Source organism: Canis aureus, chromosome 6 (assembly GCF_053574225.1).
Source record: "Canis aureus isolate CA01 chromosome 6, VMU_Caureus_v.1.0, whole genome shotgun sequence".
NCBI classification, from domain to species: domain Eukaryota; kingdom Metazoa; phylum Chordata; class Mammalia; order Carnivora; family Canidae; genus Canis; species Canis aureus.
Window position 1 is genome coordinate 27,635,564 of NC_135616.1, and position 24,810 is coordinate 27,660,373.

General features: G+C 38.2%; 1 protein-coding gene across 7 annotated transcripts in view; it reads right to left on the reverse strand.

Annotated features, from left to right (window-relative positions):
- The window catches only part of TPGS2 (tubulin polyglutamylase complex subunit 2), a 67,612-nt gene that overhangs the window by 9,749 nt on the left and 33,053 nt on the right, over positions 1–24,810 (reverse strand). For 6 of the 7 annotated variants that reach the window (XR_013381378.1, XM_077900579.1, XM_077900584.1 and 3 more), the window contains exons 3-4: positions 5,315–5,402; positions 3,220–3,348 (exon numbers count right to left, since the gene is read on the reverse strand). Coding sequence is in view for 6 of the 7 variants with exons in the window: in XM_077900579.1 (XP_077756705.1) it covers positions 3,220–3,348; positions 5,315–5,402 (217 nt within the window). In the remaining variant the exon portion in view is untranslated. The remainder of the gene's footprint in view (positions 1–3,219; positions 3,349–5,314; positions 5,403–24,810) is intronic. The other variant, XM_077900581.1, reaches the window with a different exon arrangement.

Below are 24,810 nucleotides of genomic sequence, written 5' to 3' on the forward strand. Positions count from 1 at the left end.
CAAGCCAACCCTTGGACTTTGCAGGGCCCACCTCAGATGCTGCTGTAGTCGCTGCTACAGAGACTGAGGCCATGCAAAATGTGGGGGTTGGGAGATGTGATACTGATGAAGTCTGTGCCTATCTTCTTGACCAAAGGCATTTGATGTTTTTATTGTAACCATTTTGAGGTGCCATAAAACACACCTGCAGAGGGCAGCAAACCTGATAAATGTTTGTGTTCTGAATGTACCATTGACTTGCCATTCCATCTCTCTTCTTCTCCTCAGGCTTCTCTATTCCCTGAGATACAGTAATGAAATTAGGCCAATCAATAATCCTAAAATGGGCTTAGAAGGTTCAAGTGAAAGGAAGAATTGCATGTCTCTCACTTTACATCAAAAGCTAGAAATGATTAAGCTTTGTGAAGAAGGCATGTTGAAAGCTGAGACAGGTTGAATGCTAGGCTTTTTGTGCCAAACAGCCAAGTTGTAAATGCAAAGGAAATGTTCTTGAAGGAAATTAAAAATGCTACTCCAGTGAACACATGAATGATAAGGCAGTAAAACAGCCTTATGGTTAATATGGAGAAAGTTTTAGTGATCTGGATAGAAGATCAAACCAGCCACAACATTTCTTTAAACCAAAGCCTAATCCAGAGCAAGGCTGGCTTCAATTCTAAGGCTGACAGGGGAGGAAGCTGAAGAAGAAAAGTCTGAAGCTAGCAGAGGTTGGTTCACGAGGTTTGAGGAAAAAGCTGTCTCTATAACATAAAAGTGCAAGGCAAACTAGTAAGTTATCCAGAAGATCTAACTAAGATAATTAATGAAGGTGGCTATACAAAATAGCAGATTTTCAATGTAGACACAACATCCTCTATTGGAAGACGCTACCTAGGACTTTTAAAGCAAAAGAAATCAGTGCTTGGCTTCAAAGCCTCAAAGGACAGGCTGACTCCTTTTGTAGGGCTTACTGCAGCTGATGACTTTGTTAAAGCCAATGCTCATTGACCATTCTGAAAATCCTGGGACCTTTAAGAATGGTTAAATCAACTCTGCCTGTGCTCTATAAATGGAACAACAAAGCCCCAATGATAGCACATCTGCTAACAGAGTTTACTGAATATTTTAAGCCCACTGTTGAGACCAACTGTTGAGAAAAAGATTTCTCTCAAAATATTGCTGCTTATTGACAATGTACCTGGTCACCTGATAACTCTGATTGGAGACATACAATGAGATGAATGTTGTTCTAATGCCTGCTAACACAACATCCATATTGCAACCCATGGACCAAGAAGTCATTTCAGCTTTCAAGATGTAATAGTTAAGAAATATGCTTCATAGGGCTATAGGTGCTATGACTAGTGATTTTCCTGATAGATCTGGGGACAAGTAAACTGAAAACCTTCTGGAAAGGATTCACTATTCTAGATGCCATTAAAAACATTCATGGTTCATGGGTAGATAGTTTTATCAACATTAACAAGACTCTGGAAGAAGTTGATTCCAACCCTCATGCATGACTTTGAGGAGTCCAAGACTTCAGTGGAAAAAGCAGTTGCAGATGTGGTGGAAATAGTGAAAGAACTAGAATTAGAAGGAGAGACTGAAGATGTGACTGAATTGCTGGCAATCTCCTGATAAAACTTGAATGGATGAGAACTGCTTCTTGTGGATGAGTGAAGAAAGTAGTTTCTTGAGATAGCTTCTACTCCTGGTGAAGATGCTATGAAGCCTGTTGATATTAACACAAAGGACTTAGAATATTACATTAACTTAATTGATAAAGCAGTGGCAGGGTCTGAGAAGACAGACATCTATTTTGAAAGAAGTTTTACTGTGGGTAAAATGCTATCAAACAGCACAGCATGCTACAGAGAAATCATTCCTGGAAGGAAATGTCAATCAATGCAGCAAACCTCATTGTTTTAAGAAACTGCCAAGCCACTCCCATCTTCAGCAACCCACCTTCCTATTAAGCAGCCATCAACATGCAGGCAAGACCATCCATCAGCAAAAAGATTACAATTTACTGAAAGCTGATGGTGGTTAGTATTTGTTAGTAATAAAATATTTTTTAAATTAAGGTATGTACATTGTTTTTCTAGACATCATACTTAATAGGCCACGGTATGGTATGAGCTTAACTTTTATATGCACCAGGAAACCAAAAAATTCATTTGCACTTGATTTACTGTGGTGATCGGGAACGGAACCTGCAAAATCTCTAAGGGATACCTGTACTAGTGTTCAACTGCTGTGTGGTTGCTGGAGAAAGCCTTGCATCGGTTCTCCTGCCAGAATTTCAATGTGCCCCAAGGCCTTACCACTGGAGACAGAAGTTGCTTAATCAACATTCATTCTCCTTTTTTAAACCCCAATTCTTGTTTGAGGAGACAATACTGCACAGCTAAATGTATTTCCTCGGTTTCCCCTGCAGCTATGAGTAATCTTTTGACTCTGTTCTGGCTAATGGCTATTGGAAGGCACTTCTGAGAAAACTATTGTTTTCCTGATAAAAAGGGATGGATTTTGCCAAAAGACAGTTTTTGTCGTCGTTTTGCCTTTTATTCTTCTTTTTCCTCCCTGGAACACAGACTGGAAGCTTGGAGGGACAGCCTGCATTCCTCAGTGATGAGGATGGAAGTGTATCCAAAGGTTGGTGCAAGAGAATCCAGAGGAAGACTTTATCACTGACCTTCTCAAACAGCCGTGCCAGCCAAGTTCCAGATTTCTCGTTATGAGAAAAATAAACACCTATTTAGTTTAGACGTTGTAACTGGGTCTCTGATACATGCAGCCAAACACAATTCTAGCTGACAAAGTCCTCACTTGTGCTCAGTTGCTCATAGCTTTTAGCAGCCATTTGAATCAGAGATGGCAATTTAGATTCCATGTTCCCTGAAAGCTCTTGATACTGAAATGTTGAGTCAAGTTAATCTATAACATTCATTCATTTACTAAGCATTCATGAAGTACCGGCTATGTGCCAGGCATTGAAGTGGGTGCTGGAAACAAAACAAAAATCTCAACCCTCGCATTTCTACAAGAAAACTTCCTTTGTTGATACAGGGTTTTTTTTTTCACCTTATTCCCATGGTCCTGAGAAGCCACATATGGGGAAGGTTTTGGCTTTGGGAAAGGTACTATATGCCACAATGTCTTCCTATGGTTTTCAACATTATAAAAGGGAAACAAAGAGGCTAATTTCTAACTCAGACCAGAAGTTCCTTCAGGTACCTTCAAGTGTATCATCCTCCAGGTCTGCCAGAGTTGGTGCATTAGGGAGTGAGTACACGGAAGACTGGTTGAGTTGAGTCAGTTTTGAGATGCTGTTAATTGCCATGCTGCCCAATGGAATGGTGTGCTCTACGGAAACATTAGCAAAGAGAAACAGCCTTATTACCATGATCATCAGAAGGTCTTTTGCTGGAATAACTCAAGCCCAGCTATTGTATGATCCCAGAGCTGAGAAATCTGATGGAAAGTTGAAGGAAGAGGATCAATGCACTATATGACCCAGAGCGCCAACCTTTTTTAAGCAATGGTCACAGGTGAAGAGACCTCCTGCATGCATTAGGGTAGAGTATTGAAAATTTAAAAAGGGTATGCTCAAAAAGAACACAGAAATCAGGGCTAGGGACCCTCTTTGAAGAGCAAAGGACCTAAAAATGTTTTTGCTCCCTCTTTCTCTTACATGAAGGCTTATAATTCCCAAAGAAGTAACAGCTTTGATTATATAACTGACCCATTCTTCTCTTCTTGTAAGCTTTTCATGATTGAAGATCGCTTCCCCTCTATTTTTTTCTTACTCATCGCAGAGAACTTGACAGCCTTCTTGCCTGATTCTAGTCTTCTGACATTAGGGTATAAATAAGGAATAGGCAACTGTTTATCTTATTATATAGAATCCTTGTCATATAGGATGCTGGACACCGGATGGCATACAAAGACTTAGAAATCTGACTGCTGAAAAAACCTGAAAATACTAAAACAGCTAGTAAACAGACTATGGGAAGTCCAAGCAGAACAGACCATTAAAGAGGTAAACATCAGAAACTGCCTCTGCTGTTAAAGTAGCTATCCAGGAAAGGACAGAAAGGGGGATGGAAATGGGAACAGCATAGGAAGACTAGGATTGGAAGGATTAAATGAGAGGAGGTATTAGAATAATGAACCGGAATTCATTCATAAAAACTTTGTGACTTATTTCTTCTCTGAGGGGCGCTTGTGAAGGGGCTAGCCTGTCTTCACAATATGGACAAGGGAAAGTCTGACCTTTGGTCTGGTCATGTCCATTCTCTCTCTCACTCCAGACTCCAAAGGCCCTGGTCATGCTTCAAAGAAGGGCTCTTGTGACAGAAATGGTTTCTAGGCCGAGGAAGAAATAATTCCAAGCTAAAAGTTCATGTTAAATGCTTAGTAATAAGCTATAAAGTGCCTCAGGTCAGCTGTGAGAGAGAGAGAGACAGAAAGGCTTTGGGAATTATCATCCAAAAAAAAAAAAAAAAAGGAAGTCAGAGCAAAAGGCAGAGGAAATGAAGGGGAGAAGTCAGTTCTGCAGATCTGCTGTGCAATAAAAATTGCCAAATTCTTTGTGACAGTATGGGGAGGTGCTAGGTACTTCCTGAGGACCAAAGTAGATCTGGGGAGGTGGTTGGAATACAGAGGCAATAAAGGTCTCCTGTGGGCAGGGAAGTCTGTGGCAGGAATGAGCTGGACTCCAATGGATAGAACAGGGTTTCCTGGCTTATGAAATTTTATAGGAGTCTTCACTCAAACACGCAGCACCACCTTTCATGTGTACACAGTACCAGCAATTTCTGAACCTACCAAGTTATGAGTTCCCACATCTGCAACACGAATGTCTGTCCTAAACACTTTAATACTAAAGATGACAATTTTAGAAATGAGGTGGGGAGATGTGAGGGAGAGAAGTTAAAGATCTAGTATGTGAGTCATAGCCCTATGGTCAGTGCCATGCTGGGAATGAAGGAAGCTGCCCCTCTTAAGACAACCATCAGTGGCTGTCCTTTCAGCTCACTCTGAGGAGAATACTCTGAGGTGGAGTCATCAGAGGCTTTAAGTTTGAGGTGGTACAGGAATTTTGTGTAGTGATTAATGTTTTCTAGGAGCCTATTCCAAAAGGAAGCCTCTACATTGAGCTTCCAGTTAGGTGCCAGCTAGACTCTGGCATAGTGGGTGGTAGGTGTGGGTGATAGGTGAAATAATGATGGTATCTGGACATTGCACTTAGGAAAACTCAAGAAAACCATCCCTATACCCAAACTCTCAGCCAGGGAAATGTTACCTTACAGCAAGAAGGCTGACTCACCATCCAGCTTCACACTCCATGTCATGTGGAAGCCATTGGTCATCAGGTAAAAATTCTTCACATCCTCAGGTAGCATGCAGTTATTTTTCTAAAATCACAAAGCAGCTGAGTGTTAGGTCAGGGCTGAGAAAGGGCACAGGGCTATGCCCCAAAGCATAGGGGAACATTCTGGTAATTATCTACAATCTCCATTAGCAAGTTCCACTTCAAGATGGCAATACAGGAGGCCCCTGAACTCGCTTCTTCCCATAGACAAACCAAATCCACAGCTATATAGGGAATAATTCTCTTCTAAAGAAATCCAGAAACTGGCTTAGTAACTCCTACACATTGGGTGAATGAGAAAAAAATGCACATTGAAATGGGTAGGAGAGGCTGAGACACAACTCACCACACCCCCCTTCCCTGCCAACTGGGCACAGCAATACAGAATCAGGAGAGAATTCACAAATCCACTCTTCCCTCTAAGGAGTGAAGGATTTGAGCCTTGTATCTGGCATACCGTCTTTTTAAGATGGTATACCATATCAGCTCATCTCTGAGAGATGAGCTTCCCAGATATCTAGCTTTGAAAGCTAAAGGGGCTTGCTCCGTCAGATACAAAAGGCTATATAACAAACCGAAAAACAGTTCTCAAAGGGCTCATGCATGCAGATTTACCAACATAGGGTCTTTTGTAGAAGCAGCCAACTGAAAAGTACCCAGACTTTCTATGAAAGAGGCTTATTTGCTTATCTTGCAGCATCAGCCTGAGTGGCAACTACCTAATTTAATACACATCTAGGGGCTGACAGAAATACTCCCAAGAGAACAGAGAGGCTGGAGGGCACCATCTTCATGCTCTCTGCCTTGCTCCAGGTCAGCAGTATCTCCCAGAAAAGCACTTGTGCAGCCATCTGATGCACTGGCCTTTGCATCTGCTGCTCAAGGGACACACTCCTTTATTCCTTGGCTCTGGTGGCCAAGGGGCTTACATTTCCAGATCCCACAGGATTGTAACAAAGAAACAGTTCTTAATTGGCTATCCCACTGATGGAGCACAGTTGGAAGAAAGGCAGGCAGGGACAAGGGACCCCCTGCCCTATGAAGATACCACACTTAAAAGGATTTTACGCCACCCTGTAAGAAATAGACATCCCACATCTGTGAAGTCCAGAGTTCCAAATAAGTTGAACCCAGAGCCCCATACCAATACACATAATTGTCTCAGGAAAAGGAGAATCTTAAAAGTATCAAGGAAAAACTTCTTAATGTACAAGGGAACCCCATAAAAGACTTAAGATTTTGTTTCAGCAAAAACTTTGCAAGACAGAATAGCGTGGCACAGTATATTCAAAGTATGGAAAGAAAGGAACTGCTAGCTAAGAATACTTTATTCAACAAAATTATCCTTCAGAATTTAGTGATAGAGTTTTCCAGACAAGCAAAACTAACGGAGTTCATCATCACCATTTCCTTAAATGGAAAGAGAAGCCATAGCATATGAAAACTATAAAAGAAAAAAAAATCTCACTGGTATAGGCAACCATATACCAAAGGTAGTATGTCAACTACTTATAAAGCTAGTATGCTGGTTTAAAAGGCAACAGTACTAAAATCAACTGTATCTACAATAATTAGCTAAGAGATAAACAGTAATACAAAATATGACATAAATATAAAAAATGGGGAGGGTGTAAAAATGCATTGCTTCTAGAATGTTTTCAAACTTAAGCAACCAAACCATCAACTTAAAATAGATGGTTACACACAGAGGGTGTTATACATGAACCTCAGAATAACCACAAACTAAAAACCTCTCATACACTTAAAAATGAAGAGAAGGAAGTCCAAACATAATACTAAAGAAAGTCACCAAATCATAAGACAACAAGAGAAGAAAGGAACACAAGAGAATTATAAAACAACCAGAAAACAATTGTGGCAGTAAGTAAATACCTATCAATAATCAATATCATACACATACACATTCAAGTCAATAAACTAGAAAGGGATTCGAAGGCTGGCAGAAGCAGCTCCACAACAAAATATAGTAGTAGCTGAATGTAAAAGGCTAGGAAGGCGAGAAAGGTGGAAGGAGGCTGACCATGTAGGGAGAGGACAAAGAAATGGGCCTTCATACCAGGGAGCTCAAGCAGGGAAGACTAATCCCTATAAAGTGTGACTGAAAATCAGAGAAGCTGAACTGTGTAAATTTGGAGTGTGGCTCGGAGCCTGGAGATTTAGAAACCTGCTGATTCAGCAATGGGCTGAGCTGGGACAAGCCCAGTAGAACCAGTCTACCTGGGAGGGCAAGGCATAGCTGCATTGCTGCCCTTAAGGAGACAGCAGCTGAACAGACAGGTAATATAGAGATAGCAGTTTACACAACACCAGGGGCAAATGGGAAACAGATCAGTTCATACAGATTTCAGAGCATGTTGGGGTACTTCTCTGAGAATGAGGGAGTTGGCAGGTGGCATCTTCCTCCTCCTACTCCCCAGGCGAACACAGGGCCCTCTGTGGGAGGTAGGCCTGCACAGACACTTGGTATCTAACCTGCGAGCAGTGTGCCATGCCCACAAGTTCTCCTGAGGACTTGACCCCTCCAAGCCTGCTAGCCTTGGCCCTGGGCTCAGGACAAAGTTTGCAAAACTTGTGCATCCCTCACTGATCTCTAGTGGATTCACAGCTGCCACCAGGCATCCCACTCAGTTGCCGCATATCCCCAGCTACTGTCACTTGCCAGCCTTGGCCATACCCAGCCATCCCTGGGCACTGTACACAGCTTTGGGCACCCAGCTAAGCTGGTAGGCTGCCCCAAGTTGCTATTGTGCTTCTACAAATCTGGCATAGAACTAGTGGCCCAGCACAAATTTTGCTAATGCCACCGCCCTGCCCCCAAGTTCTCTGGTGGGCATGCACCTGCTGAGCTGACCTGCCTGGGTCCCACTAACACCACAGTGAGCAAGCAGAGCCCAGAACAAGCAGAGTCAGCGCAGACAACTGCACTGAAAGTAAAAGTCACTCAGACACAACAGCAGGATATAAACAACATATACAGGATACTCTTCTGAACTGCCAGGTTCAGGTGAACAGAGGAGACTGCATTCTAGGACCTCTTCTTCATAAAGTCATTACTTTTAAAAGGTGAAGACATAGCTGACCTTCCTAACACAGAGAAACAGATAAAGAGAGGCAGACAAAATGAAGAGAAGAGAAATTTAACCTAAATGAAAGAACAAGACAAGGCCATGGCCAATGATCTAAGTGAAACAAATATAAGTAGCATGCCTGATACAGAATTGAAAGCAATGACCATAACGATACTCACTGGATTTGAGAAAAGAGTTGAGGACATCAGTGAGATCCTTAAAACAGAGATTAGGAACAACATAGCAGAGATCAAGGGCTCAATAAATTACATAATAAATGAAATATGCTTGACAGAATGAACAGCAGGCTGGATTAAGCAGAGGAACAAATTAATGACAGAGAAACACAGAGTAATGGAAAGTAATCAAGTTGAACAAAAGAAGAATTATGTAAAAAGAGAACAGACTTAGGGAACTCAGTGACTCCATTAAAAGTAATAACACGAGCATTTCTGGAGTCCTTGAAGAAGACAGAGAAAAGGGGGAAGAGAATTTATTTGACAAAATAATAGCTGAACACTTCCCAAATATGGGAAAGGAAACAAATATTCAGATCCAGGAGGAAGAGAAAATCCCCATCCAATTCAACAAAAACAGTTCCCCCACCAAGACATGTTATAAGTAGCAAAATGTAGTGATTAAAACAAAAAGGCAGCAAGACAAAAGAAGACAGTAAGGTACAAGGGAACACGCATAAGGTTAGGAGGGAATTTTTCAGTAGAAACTTTTCAAGAAAGAAGAAAGTGGCATTCAAAGTGCTGAATGGGAAAAAATCTGCAGCCAACAATAGTCTACCCAGTGAGGCATTCATGCAGAATAGAGAGCTTCCCAAAAAAAAACTAAAGGAATTCATGATCACTAAACCAGCCCTGCAAGAAATATTAAAGGGGACTCTTTCAGTGGAAAGGAGAGACCAGTGATAATATAAAGGCAGGAAACACAAAAGCTGTAGAAATGAATATTGCTGTGAAAAAGAGGAGTCAAGAAATTCACAAGATAAAAGGATGTAAAAATATGACAATATATACCTAAAACATGGGGAGGAAAAGAGTAAAGAATGGGTTCAGGGATCCCTGGGTGGCGCAGCGGTTTGGCGCCTGCCTTTGGCCCAGGGCGCGATCCTGGAGACCCGGGATCGATTCCCACGTCAGGCTCCCGGTGCATGGAGCCTGCTTCTCCCTCTGCCTGTGTCTCTGCCCTCTCTCTCTCTCTCTCTCTCTCTCTCTCTGTGACTATCATAAATAAATAAAAGTTTAAAAAAAAATAAAAAAAAAAGAATGGGTTCAAACCTAACCAACCATCAACTTAATATACACTGCTCTATGCAAAATAGGTTATATACAAACCTAATGGTAACCATATATCAAAAACCACTGATAAAAGTCAAAGTACAAAGAGAAAGAAATCCAAGTATATAACTAAAGAAAATGAGCAAAACACAAAAGAAAGACAAGGGTCAGAGAAAGTCTTCAGAAACAACCACAAAGATGGAACTGGAAGGTATTATGCTGAGTGAAGTAAGTCAATCAGAGAAGGACAAACATTGTATGTTCTCATTCATTTAGGGAATATAAATAATAGTGAAAGGGAATATAAGGGAAGGGAGAAGAAATGTGTGGGAAATATCAGAAAGGGAGACAGAACATAAAGACTCCTAACTCTGGGAAACGAACTAGGGGTGATTGAAGGGGAAGAGGGTGGAGGGTGGGAGTGAATAGGTGACGGGCACTGAGGGGGGCACTTGATGGGATGAGCACTGGGTGTTATTCTGTATGTTGGTAAATTGAACACCAATAAAAAATAAATTTATTATTAAAAAAAAGAAAAAAAAACAACCACAAAACAAGTAATAAAATGACAATAAATACATATCTATCAATAATTACTTTGAATGTAAATGGACAGAATGCTCCCATCAAAAGGCAGAGGGTGACTGGTGAAAAACCAAGACCCATCTATATGCTGTCTAAAAGAGACTCATTTTATACCTAAAGATTGAAAGTGAGGGGATGGAGAAACATCATAGAAATGGATGTCAAAAGAAAGCTTTAGTAGCAAACTTATACTGGGCAAAATTGATTTTAAAATAAAGACTGTAGGGCAGCCTGGGTGGCTCAGCGGTTTAGTGCCGCCTTCGGCCCGGGTCGAGGTCCTGGAGACCTGGGGTTGAGTCCCACATCGGGCACCCTGCATGGAGCCTACTTTCTCCTTCTGCCTGTGTCTCTGCCTCTCTCTCTCTCTGGGTCTCTCATGAATAAATGGAAGTTTAAAAAAATAAAAAATAAAATAAAGGCTGTAACAAGAGACAAAGAAGGACACTATATGATAAAAGAACAAACCAACAAGAAGATATAACAGTTGTAAATATTTATGCGTCCAACAGAGGAACACCCAACTACATAACAGTAACAAACATAAAGGAACTGATAATAATAATAGTAGGAAACTTTAACACCCCATTTATGTCAATGGACAGATCATCTCAACAAGGAAAAAATGGCTTTTAATGACACACTGGAACAGATGGATTGAACAAATATATTCAGAACATTCCAACCTAAAACAATAGAATATACATTTTTTTCAAGTGCACATGGAACATTCTCTAGAACAGATCACATATTAGCCCACAAAATAAACCTCAACAAATTCAAGAAGATGGAAATCATACCATACATATTTGCTGAGCACAACTCTATGAAACTAAAAGTCAGCCACAAGAAAAAAATCTGGAAAGACCAGATATACAGAGGTTAAATAGCCTGCTACTAAACAATAAATGGGTCAACAGAAATCAAAGAAGAAATTAAAAAGTACAAGGAAACAAATGAGAATGAAAACACAACAGTCCATATAAATTTTAGGATTGTTTTTTCCAGTTCTGTGAAAAATGTTGATGGTATTTTAATAGGGACTGAAATGAATGTAGATTGCTTTGTATAGTTTAGAGATTTTAACAATATTTGTTTTTTTAAATCCATGAGCATGGCATGTTTTTCCATTTCTTTGTGTCTTCCTCAATTTCCTTCATAAGTGTTCTAAGTTTTCAGAGTACAGATCTTTTACTTCTTTTGTTAGGTTTATTCCTAGGTATCTTACAGTTTCTGGCACAATTGTAAATGAGATCAATTCCTTGATTTCCCTTTCTTCTGCCTCACTGTCAATGAATAGAAATGCAACTGACTTCTGTGCATTGATTTTATATCCTGCACCCTTGCAGAATTCCTGTATCAGTTCTGGTAATTTTTCGGTGGAGTTTTTCGAGTTTTCTTCATAGAGTATCGTGTTGCCTGAAAAGAGTGAAAGTTTGACTTATTTTCTGCCGATTTGGATGCCTTTTATTTCCTTTTGTTATGTGACGGCTAAGGCTAGGACTTCCAGTACTGTGTTGAACAACAGTGGTGAGAGTGGACATTCCTGTTGTGTTCCTGACCTTAGGGAAAAGCTGTCAGTTTTTCCCCATTGAGGATGCCATTTACTGTGGGTTTTTAGTACATGGCCTTTATAATATTGAGGTATATTCCCTCTATACATACACTGTGGAGAGTTTTTATAAAGGAAGGATACTGTATTTTGTCAAATGCCTTTCTGCATCTATTGAAAAGATCACAAGGTTCTTGTCTTTTCTATTATTAATGCGGTGGAACCAGAAAACACCCTGAATAGCCAAAGTAATGTTGAAAACGAAAACCAAAGCTGGAGCATCAGAATTCTAGACTTCAAGCTGTATTACAAAGCTGTAATCATCAAGACAGTATGGTTCTGGCATGAAAAAAGATACACAAATGAATAGAATAGAAAACCCATAAATAAACCCACAACTATACAGTCAATAAATCTTCAGAAAGCAGGAAATAACCAATGTAAAAAAGACAGTCAACAAATGGTGTTAGGAGAACTGGACAGTGATGTGTGAAAGAAAAAAACTGGACCACTTTCCTACACTAAACACAAAAATTAAAAGTGGATTAAAATTTTAAGTGGATTAAAAGACTTAAATGTGAGACCTGAAACCACAAAAATCCTAGAAGAAAACAGAAGCAGTAACCTCTCTGACATAGGCCATAGCAACATTTTTCTAGATATATCTCCTGAAGCAAGGGATAAAACCAAATTAATTATTAGGACTACATCAAAATAAAAAGCTTCCGCACAACAAAGGAAACAATCAACAAAACTAAAGGCAACCTACAGAATGGGAGAAAATATTTGCAAATGACACACTCAATAAAGTGTTAACATCCCAAATACAGAAATAACTTATCAACCTCAATACCCAAAACCCAAATAATCCAATTTAAAAATGGGCAGAAGACACGGGGATAAATTTCTCCTAAGAAAATATATAGATGGCTAAAAGAGACATGAAAAGATGCTCAACATCAGTATCAGGGAAATACAAATCAAAACGACAATGAGGGCAGCCCCGGTGGCGCAGCGGTTTAGCGCCGCCTGCAGCCCAGGGCATGATCCTGGAGACCGGGGATCGAGTCCCAAGTCAGGCTCCCTGCATGGGGCCTGCTTCTCCCTCTGCCTGTGTCTCTGCCTCTCTCTCTCGCTCTGTGTCTCTCATGAATAAATAAAAAATAAAATCTTAAAAAAAAAAACAAAAAAACCCCCACAAAACTACAATGAAATATCATCTCATGCCTATCAGAATGGCTTAAATCAGTAACAAGAAACAATAGGTGTTATTTGGGGAGGATGTGAGAAAAGGGAACCCTCTTATACTGCTGGTGGGAATGCAAATCAGTGTAGCCACTGTGGAAGACAGTATGGAGGCTCCTCAAAAAATTAAAAATAGAACTAGCCTACAATCCGGCAATTGCACTACTGGGTATTTGCCCAAAGAACACAAAAACAGTAATTCAAAGAGATACATACATGCACTCCTATGCTTACTGCAGCATTATTTATAAGAACCAAACTATGGAAGCAGCCCAACTGTCCACTGATTGATGAATGGATGAAGAAGAGGTGGGGTGTGCATGTGTGCACACACACACACACACACGTATGTATGAGAATATAGATACTATTCAGCCTACAAAAGAGTGAAATCTTTCCATTTGCAAAGACTTGGATGGAACTACAGAGTATCATAACAAACAAAATAAGTGAGTTAGAGAAAGAAAAACACCATGATTTCATTCATATGTGGAATTTAAGAAACAAAACAAATGCTCAAAGTGGAAGAAAAAGTTAGACAATTTCAAAAACCAGATTCTTAATTCTAGAAAACTGATGGTTACCAGAGGGGAGGTGAGTGGGGGGATGGGTTAAATAGGTGATGTAGATTAAGGAGTGCACCTGTGATGAGCACAGGGCCATGTATGGAAGTGCTGGATCAGTATATTGCACACCTGAAACTAATAAAACAGTGTATGTTAACTGCAATTAAAATACAAACATAAAAAAATATTTTAAATGTAAATCAACTAAATACTCCAATCAAAAGACATACAGTAGCTGAATAGATTTAGAAAGAAAAAAACAAACAAACAAACAGGAAAACAAGACTGATGCATTTGCTGCCTATAGAAGACGCATTTCAGACCTAAGGACACACCTAGACTGAATGTGAAGGGAAGGAAAAAGAGATTCTACATAAATGGAAATGAAAATAAAAGCTGGGGAAGCAGTACTTGTAAGAGAAAGAAGACTTTAAAACAGACTGAAAAAGAGATAAAGATTACATAATGATAAAGAGGTCAACCCAACAAGAACATATAACAATATCTATGTGCCCAACATGGGAGAACCTAAACATGTAAAGCAATATTAACCTACCTAAAGGGAGAAATGGGTAATAATATAATAATACTATGGGATTTTTAACACCCCACATGCATCAGTGGATGATACGTCATCCAGACAATCAATAAAACAGTGGCCTTAAATGACACATTAGACCAGATGGACTTAATAGATACATACAGAACATTCCATCTAAAAACAGGAGAATACACATTCTTTTTAAGTGCACATGGAACATTCTTCAGGACAGATCACATGTTAGGCCACAGAACAAATTTCAATAAATCTGGAAGACTGAAATCATATCAAGCATCTTTTCAAACAACTGTGACATAAAATGAGAAATCAATAATAAGAAAAAAAACTGGGAAAAACCACAAACACATGGGAGGCTAAACAACATGCTACTAAACCACCAATGGGTCAAAGAACTCAAGGAGGAAATCAAAAAATACTTTGTGACTAATAAAAATGAAAACACAACATTCCAAAATACATGAGATGTAGCAAAAATTGCTGTCAGAACGAAGTTTATAGTAATGGAGACCTAACTCAAGAAACAAGAAAAAATCTAAATAAAAGTCTAACTTTACACCTAAAGGAACTAGAAAAAGAATAAATGAAGGTAAAAGACAGTAGAAGTAAGTAAATAATAGAGATCAAAGCTAAAATTAGGGCAGCTCGGGTGGCTCAGCGGCTTAGCGGCGCCTTTGGGCCAGGGTGTGATCCTGGGGACCTGGGATCGAGTCCCGCATCAGGTTCCCTGCATGGGGCCTGCTTCTCCCTCTGCCTGTGTCTCTACCTCTCTCTGTCTATCATGAATAAATGAATATGATCTTTTAAAAAAAAGATCAGGGATCCCTGGGTGGCGCAGCGGTTTGGTGCCTGCCTTTGGCCCAGGGCGCGATCCTGGAGACCCGGGATCGAGTCCCACGTCGGGCTCCCGGTGCATGGAGCCTGCTTCTCCCTCTGCCTGTGTCTCTGCCTCTCTCTTTCTCTCTCTGTGACTATCATAAATAAATAAAAATTAAAAAAATAAAATAAAATAAAGATCAAAACTAAAATTAATGAAATAGGGTAAAAAAAATAAAAAAGATAAATGAAACTAAGACATGATTCTTTGAAAAGATAAACAAAACTGATAAACTCTTAGTGAGGCTCATCAAAAGAGGGCTCAAATAAATAAAAACAAAAATGAAAGAGAAATTACAACTGAAACCATAAAAATACAAAGGATTATAAAATACTACTACAAATAATTATACACCAGCAAATTGGACAATCTAGAAGAAACGGATATACTCCTAGAAGCATACAATTTTCCAAGACTGAATCAGGAAGACACAGAAAATCTGAACAATTACTAGTAATAAAATGGAATCAGTAATAAAAATATCTCACAACAAAAGTCCAGAACCAGATGGCAAGGGAATGCTACCAAATATTTAAAGAAGAGTTATTAATACCTAATATCTATACTTCTGAAACTATTCCAAAAATTGAAGAGGAAAGAACACTTCCTAACCCATTGTACAAGACCCTGATACCCAAATTAGATAAAATTTCTAATGAACATAGATGGAAAAATCCTTAACAAATATTAGCAAACTGAATTCAATGATACATTTAAAGGATCATATGCCATGATCATGTGGGATTTATTCCAGGGATGAAAGGATAGTTTGGTATCCACAAACCAAACCAATGTGTTATGCCACATTATCAAAATGAAGGATAAAACTCATGTGATCATCTCAGTACTTGCAGAAGAAGAGCTTGACAAAATTCAACATTTATTTATGATAAAAACTCTCAATGAAAAGTGGATATAGAAGTGAACACACCTCAACATAATAACGGCCATGTATAACAAACCAACAGCAAACATCACACTAGCAGTAAAAAGCTGAAAACTATTCCTCTAAGTTCAGGAATGAGAGAATGTCTGTTCTTGCGACTTTCGTTCAACACAGTACTTGAAATCCAACAATAAAAGAAATAAAAAGCATCTAAACTGAAAGAAATAAGTAAAACTGAACTATCTGCAGATGACATGAACATAAAGTAACATAAAGAAATGCTGCGTTTCTATACACCACTACCAATCTTTCAGAAAGAGATATTTAGAAAACAATCCCATCTACAATTTCATCAAAAATAATACCTAAAAATAAATTTAATAAGAGGTGTACTCTGAAAACTCTGTAAAGTTGATTTAAAAAATTGAAGATGGCGCAAGTAAACAGAGATACCATGCTAATGGATTAGAAAAATTAATATTGGTAAAATGTCCATACTACCCAAAAAGATATACAGATTTGCATCAAATTTGCATCAAAATTGCTTGATTTTCCCTATTTCCTGGGAAATAACAAAATTGGAGGTATCACACTCCCTGACTGCAAACTATACTACAAAGGTATAGGTAATCAAAACCATATGGTACTGGCACAAAAGCTGACACACAGATCAAGAGAACAGAGAACCCAGAAATAGATCCATAGCTTTATGGTTAATTAATATATAACAAAGGAGGCAAGAATATATAATGGGGAAAAAAGAGCCTCTTCAATAAATGGTGTTGGGAAAACTGGACAGCTGCATGCAAAAGAATGAAACTGAACCACTTTCTTGCACTATATACAAAATTTACCTCAGAATGGATTAAAGACTTAAAAGTAAGGCCCGAAACCATAAGACTCATGAAAGAAAACCACTGGACACTGGTCTCAGCCATAATTTTTTGGATCTGTTTCCTCAGGCAAGAGCAATAAAGCAAAAATAAACAAATAGGACTAAATCAAATTAAAACAATTGTACAGCAAAGGAAACATCAACAAAAAGAGAAGGGAAATAACATTTCTAAATAATACATCCAATAAGGGGTCAATATCCAAAATCCATTAAAAAAACCCTCATGCAACTGAACACCATAAAAATCCAAACAATCCAATTAAAAATGAGCAGAGGGCCTGAATAGATATTTCTCCAAAGCAGACATACAGATGGCCTATTGACACATTTTGAAAAGATGCTCAACATCACTCATCATCAGGGTGATGCAAAACAAATCCACAATGAGATATTACCTCACACCTTTCAGAATGGACAGTAAACACACACACACAATAATATCGGTGAGGATGTGGGAAAAGGGAACCCTTGTGCACTGTTGGTGAGAATGCAAACTGGTACTGTTGCTATGGAAAACAGTATGAAAATTCCTTTAAAAATTAAAAATAGAGGGATGCCTGGGTGGCTCAGCAGTTAAGCGTCTGCGTGATCCTGGAGTCCCACGATCGAGTCCCACATCGGGCTCCCTGCATGGAGCGGGCTTCTCCCTCTGCCTGTGTCTTTGCCCCTCTCTCTCTCTCTCTCTCTCTCTTTATCTCTCATGAATAAATAAACAAAATCTTAAAAAAAATTAAAAATAGAACTACAATTCCAGACAAGTCCATTTCTGGCTATTTATCTGGAGAAAATGAAAACCCTAATTCAAAACCCTTATGTTCACAACAGCATTATTTACAACAGCAAGATATAGAAGCAACAAGTGTTCATGGATACATGAATGGATAAAGAAAATGTGGTTTGTGTGTGTGTGTGTGTGTGTGTGTGTGTGTGTATATATATATATATATAGAATATATACATGGAATACTATTCAGCCTAAGAAAGAATGAAATCTTACCATTTGCAACAAAAAAGACAGACCTAGAGGAAAAGTATACAAAGTGGAATAGATCAGAGAAAAATAAGTATCATATGATTTCACTTATATATGGAATCTAAAAAATAAACAGAATGAACAAAGCAAAAGAAAACAGACTCATAAATACAGAGAATTGGTAGTTGTTTGGAGAGAGGTGAGTGAGGAATGGACAAAATAGGTAAAGGGGATTAAGAGGTCCAGTCCAACTTCCAGGTATAACATAAATAAATCACAGGGATGTAAAGTATATCATGAGAATAACTTCAGTTTTTAAAATATTTTTAGAAAAGATTTTATTTATTTATTCATGAGATACACACAGAGAGAGGCAGAGACACAGGCAAAGGGAGAAGCTGGCTCATGCAGGAAGCCTGATGACTCCAGGATCACGCCCTGGGCTGAAGGAGGCGCTCAACCGCTGTGGCACCTAGGTGTCCCTAACTTCAATTTTAAGGACATGCAGAGACTGAAAGTGAAGGGATGGAAACAGACATTTCACACAAATTGAAACCAAAAAGAGCAGAGGTAGCTTTACCTGTATCAGAAAAAAACACCCTTTAAGACAAAGGCTGTAATAGGGAAAAAAGAAGATCATTATTTAAAGATAAAAGGGTCAATCTGAGAAGAGGATACATCAAATGCAGGAGCACTTAAATATATAAATCAAATTATTAGCAGGCCTAAAGGGAGAAATAGATAGCAATACAATAATAATAGGGTATTGAAATACCCTATTTCCATCAATGAATAGATTATCCAGGCAGAAAATCAATAGAGGCACTGGACTTAAATGAACATTAGACCAGATGAACTTAATAGACACTTACATCCACAAGCAGAATACACATTTTTCTCAAGCACATATGGAACACTCTTCAAGACAGAAGAGTGGCCCCCAAACAAGTCCTAATAAAATTAAAAGACTGAAATCGGGGATCCCTGGGTGGCTGGGTGTGATCCTGGAGTCCCGGGATCGAGTCCCACATTGGGCTCCCTGCATGGAGCCTGCTTCTCCCTCTGCCTGTGTCTTTGTCTCTCTGTCTCTCATGAATAAATTAATAAAATCTTTAAAAAAATAAAAATAAATAAAAAGACTTAAATCATATCAAGTATCTAATCACAATGGTATGAAACTAGAAATCAATTAAAAGAAAATTGGAAATTTCACAAGTATGTAGAAATGAAACAACTTGCTCAGAATCAATGGCTCAAAAAAGAAATCAAAAGAGAAATAAAAAATGATCTGTGACCAAAGAAAATGGAAATACAACATGCCCAAACAACTTAGGGAATTAGCAAAAGCAGTTCTATGAGGGAAGTTATGGTGATAAATGCCTACATTAAGAAATCAGAAAAACCTCAAATAAGCAATCTAACTTTACATCTCAAGGAACCAGAAAAAGAACAAACTAAAGAGAAAGAAGGAAATACCACAGATTAGAGCAAAAATAAGGACTAACAAGATAAAACATCAGTGAAACTAAGAGTTAAAAAAAAAAGAAAAAGATAAGCCTTTAGCTAGAATCCCCAAGACAAAAAGAGGGCTCAAATCGGAAATGAAAAGGAAGGGGCAGCCCGGGTGGCTCAGTGGTTTAGCGCTGTCTTCGGTCCAGGGCCTGGTCCTGAAAACCCAGGATCGAGTCCCACGTTGGGCTCCCTGCATGGAGCCTGCTTCTTCCTCTGCCTCTCTCTCTGTGTCTCTTATGAATAAATAAATAAAATCTTAAAAAAAAAAAAAAAAAAAAAGAAATGAAAAGGAAGACATTACAAGAGATACCACAGAAATACAGAGAATGAGAAAAACCAATGTAGGGATGCTTGGGTGGCTCAGTGGTTGAGTGTCTGACTTTGATTCAGGTTGTGATCCCGGGGTCTTGGGATCAAGTCCTGGCATCGGGCTTCCCCCAGGGAGCCTGCTTCTCTTTCTGACTAGGTCTCTGTCTCTCTGTGTCTCTCATGAATAAATAAATAAAATCTTTAAAAAATAAAAATAAAAGAGAAAAACTAGTTCAAGTAATTATATACCAACAAACTGGAAAACCTAGAACAGGAAAATTAGTAGAAATATTCTATCTCCTAAGACTGAATCATGAGTAGAAAATCTGAACAGGCAAATTACTAGTAAGGACACTGAAACTGTAATTAAAAGCCTCCAAACAAAAATCAAGGACCAGATGGCTGTTACGTATAATTCATAACTGAATTCTACCAAATATTTAAATAATTATTAAAAAATAAAATATTTTTATTTTAAAAAAATAAAAAAAATAATTTTAATAAAATAAAAACATAATTATTAAAATATTTGTCTCAAACACATCCAAAATATATGAGGAAGAAACACTTCCAACCTCATTTTACGAGGCTGGCATTACCTTGCAACCAAAACTAACACAGGCACTATAAGAAAATTACAGGCCAATAGCCCTGATGAACATAGATGCAAAAATATACTCAACAAAGTATCAGCAAACCAAAACCAAAAACATATAAAAAAAATCATACACCCTGATCAAGTGGGATTATTTCAGAGATGCAAGGATGGTTCAACATTGAGAAATCAATGTGAAACACCACATTACCAAAATGAAGTATAAAAACCACATGATTATCTCAGTAGAATCAGAAAAGGCATTTGAAAAATTCAGTACATTCATGACAAAAACTTTCAACAAAGTGGGTTGAGAACATACCTCAACATAATAAAGGCTGTATGTGACAAACCCACAACAAACATCATACTGGATGAGAAGCTAAAGCTTTTCCTTTAAGATCAAGAACAAGGCAACGATGCTCACTCTTGGTAGAGTCCTGGAAGCCAAGGCCAGAAAAATCAGGCAAGAAATAGCAATATAAGGCATCCAAATCAGAAAGGAAGAAATAAAACAGTCTCTATCTGCAGATGACCTATTATTTAGAGAAAACTCTAAAGACCCCACAAAAAAACTATTAGAACTAATACCCCAAACCAATAAAATTGCAGGATACAAAATCAACATACGGAAATCAACTACATTTCTATACACTAATAACTATCAGAAAGAGAAATTAAGAAAACAGTGTCATTTACAGCTATATCAAAAAGAATAAAATACCTAGGGATAAATTTAACGAAGGAGGTGAAAGACCTATATACACTGAAAATTCTAAGACACCAATGAAGAAATAGAAGAAAAATGCAATATATATGAAGACACAATATTCATGGATTGGAAGAAAAGGGATACAATTCCTATCAAAATCCCAATGGTGTTCTTCACAGAAATAGAAAAAAACAGTCCTAAAGTCTGTATGGATTCACAGAAAACCCAAAAAGCCAAAGCAATCTTGAGAAAAAAGAACAAAGCTAAAGGCATTACAGTTTTTTTTAAATCTCAAACTGTATTACAAAGCTATTATAATTAAAACTGAGTGGTACTGGCATAAAAGCAAACACATAGATTGGGAGAGCCCAGAAATAAACCCACACATCCATGGTCAATTAATTTCTGACAAAGGAGCCAAGAAAATGCAATGCAGAAAGGATAGTTTCTTCAATAAATGGTGTTAGGAAAACTGGAAAGCCACAAGTAAAAGAACTAAATTTGGCCACAATCTTACACCATACACAATAATCAACTCAAAATGGATTAAAGAGTTGAATATAAGACCTGAAACCATAAAACTCCTAGAACAAACCATATGGGGTAAACTTAACATTGGTGTTGGGAATGTTTTTCTATTTGGCACCAGAAGCAAAGGCAATAAAAACAAAGATAAACAAGTGGGATATATCACATCACTTGTTATGTACTGCCAAAGGAAACCATCAACACAGTGAAAAGTAACCTAGTGAATGGGAGAAAATATTTGCAAATCATTTACCTGATACGGGGTCAATATCTAAAATATATAAAGAACTCATACAACTCAATAGAAAAAACAATCTAATTTACAAACAAGTTGAGGAACTAAATAGACATTTTCCCAAATAAGACATACAAATGGCAACAAGTATATGAAAAGGTGTTCAACAGCACTAATTGTCAGGGATATAGAAATCAAAACCACAATGAGGTATCACCACCTCACACCTGTTTTGACTATTATCCAAACGACGAGTGCTGGTGAGGACGCAGGGAAAAAGAGATCCTTACTCACTTCTGGTGGGAATATGAATTGGTACAGTCACTACGGAAAACAGTACAGAGGTTCCTCAAAAAATTAAAAATAGGAACTACTATATGATGCAGCAATTCCACTTCTGGGTATTTATCTAAAGAAAATATAAACACTAATTCAAGATCTATGCATCTCTGTTTCAGTGCAGCACAACTTACAAAAGCCAAGATAGGGATAAAAACCTGTGTCCACTAATGGCTGAATAAACGAAGAAAGTATGATCTACACACACACACACAACATACACCGTGGAATATTATTCAGCCACAAAAAAAGAATGAAATCTTGCTATTTGTGACAGCATGGATGGATCTCTAGGCCATTATCCTAAGTGAAACAAGTCAGATAAATACTATATGATTTCACTTCTAAGTGGAATCTAAACAAACAAGCACATAGCTACAAAGGATAAATTGGTGACTGTCAGAGGCGGGGGTGAGGAATGGGCAAAAATCGGTCAAAAAGTATAAATTTCTAGTTCTAAGTAAGTTGAGATCTAAAATACAGCAAGGTCACTGGAGTTGACAATATTGTACTGTGTATTTGAAAGTTGCTTGGCAAGTAAATCTTAAAAGTTCTCATTATAAGAAAAATAAAACTTAAAATTATGTGTGGTGATGAATGTTAAGTAAATATATGGTGGAAATCATTATATATAGATATATCAAATGTTATACATCTAAAACTAATACAATGTTGTACGTCAATTATATCTCAGTAACATTTAAAATAAAAACAACTCCATTAGAGGAGGCACAGTATGTAGGACAATCTCCAGCTGGATCTTTTTTTTGCCTCACCAGATAAGGCCGAGTATGCATCTGCCCTGCAGTTGACAATGGCTCAGCGGAGAGGCGTTAGCTGGAGAAAGGGCTAAGGAAGCAGCTGAGGATGTGGCGGCTTAGGGGAACAATGTCTGAGGGGAGAATCTAGGCAAACTTCTGATGATAGTGGAAGAAAATAATTACTGCTATAAATTCCAGACCCATGCTCACAAATTACTTTTTGAAATAAAGTATTGGATAAATAAGAACATCTTCAAAGTGAAGAGCATATACTCCTCAAACATTTAATGTAATGAGCCTAAGAGTTCTGAAAGATTTTAGGAAGTAAAAATGTACAACAGGACATGAACAAGTATTTCATATGGATAGCAAATTATCTAATCTGGGTGGAAAGAATAAAGGAACAGCTTAGCATCCTTTCAGGAGGCCCTAGGAGCATGCCCTAAATTCTATATAACTCACATCAGTGCACATGCCTGATCAGTCTTCTCTACCCCATCAAGCCTGGAGTGTACAGAAAGACGAGTTCTTCACTTCCTTTCCTGGACCCTTCCTGTCAGGGCTATACAGACAGAAGGGCAATATAATAGTAACTCCATTCAAAACTCTTGGCTTATCGGACCCCTTGAGATGAGATACTGAACACTGCTCTACGTCACACTGCTGGTCAGTTCTAGGCTGCCAGTGCATGGGCGAGTTAGAGCCTAGCAGGACAATCTGCGTTTACTTTCCAATTCTGCCACTAGCTGAGTGACCTTGAATGCCACTTAAACTCTCTGAATCCAGGTTCAAGAATAATCTCTAAGACAGTCTAAAAACCACTGGAGACAGGAGGAGGTGGAAGCTTGGCAGGTAATTAAGATTTTAGAACGGTATCTTCAAGAACTATAGGTGAGAAGCAAACTTGAACCTTGCAGATGATTTTAAGCAGTGTTTTTAAATTACTGTATGCACAACAGCTGTCATTTTAATGAAATGGGTTTTTCATTTTCCTGATCTATGAAAGAAAATATGCATTGTGATCAGTTTTGTTTGATCTTTTGCCATCTAGTTCCCAATCTCACAGATGTGTAACCTAAGGGATTCTCTGACTCCTTGGCTAACTTACTTATTTTCCTACTTAGTCAGCTGTCTGGAGTTTAGGGCTTAGTGCCTCATGAATGGCACATTCTATGTGCCCTTCAGAGAGGAAAAGTGTGTACACAGATGCTGTTCTCCCATCCACAGAACCCCTGTTAGTGTTCTGACAAAATTCTTCCTTCTTGTCCCCCCAAAGTCCAGGATCTACTCAGATTTTAGTCACTAGTGCCATCTAGTGGTGGAGATGTGGAAACTACTGTCTACCAGACTTTCTAACCTGGATTCCATGAAATCCCAGCGAAGGGCTAAGGTGGCATTCATTGTTCATCTTTAAATTAGGCTGGAGAATTTCAGTAGTAATGATTATATTATATATAATATAATATATTATATAATATATATTATATATCAATATAATTAATTATATTAATAATTAATATTAGTCTCCAGCTAACGCCTCTCTGTGTTAATATATAATATAATATTATAATATTTATAATAAATATAATATTTATTATTTCAGTAAGGGATGAAATTCTTGTATTATTTTATACTATCACTGAAAAAATTATTCAGGATTCATAAACAACAAAAATCAGTGAAATCAAATTTTAATACACTGAAATACTAATATAAACATACAAAATTTCAAGTAGATCAAGTTCATGAAAATCTTAAGCCTGCACTGTCATTATTACATACATCACCATGGGCCCTGGCTCTGCTGCTTCCTTGCTGCAGATCTCACCACCAGGCATCCCAGACTGTGGCTGGTCCTGCAGTACATCTGTCCCTTCCTTCAGAGTGGGGCTTTGGGTGACTCCTTTACCCTGGCCTGTCCAACTCAGAGCTACTGACATTTTAATT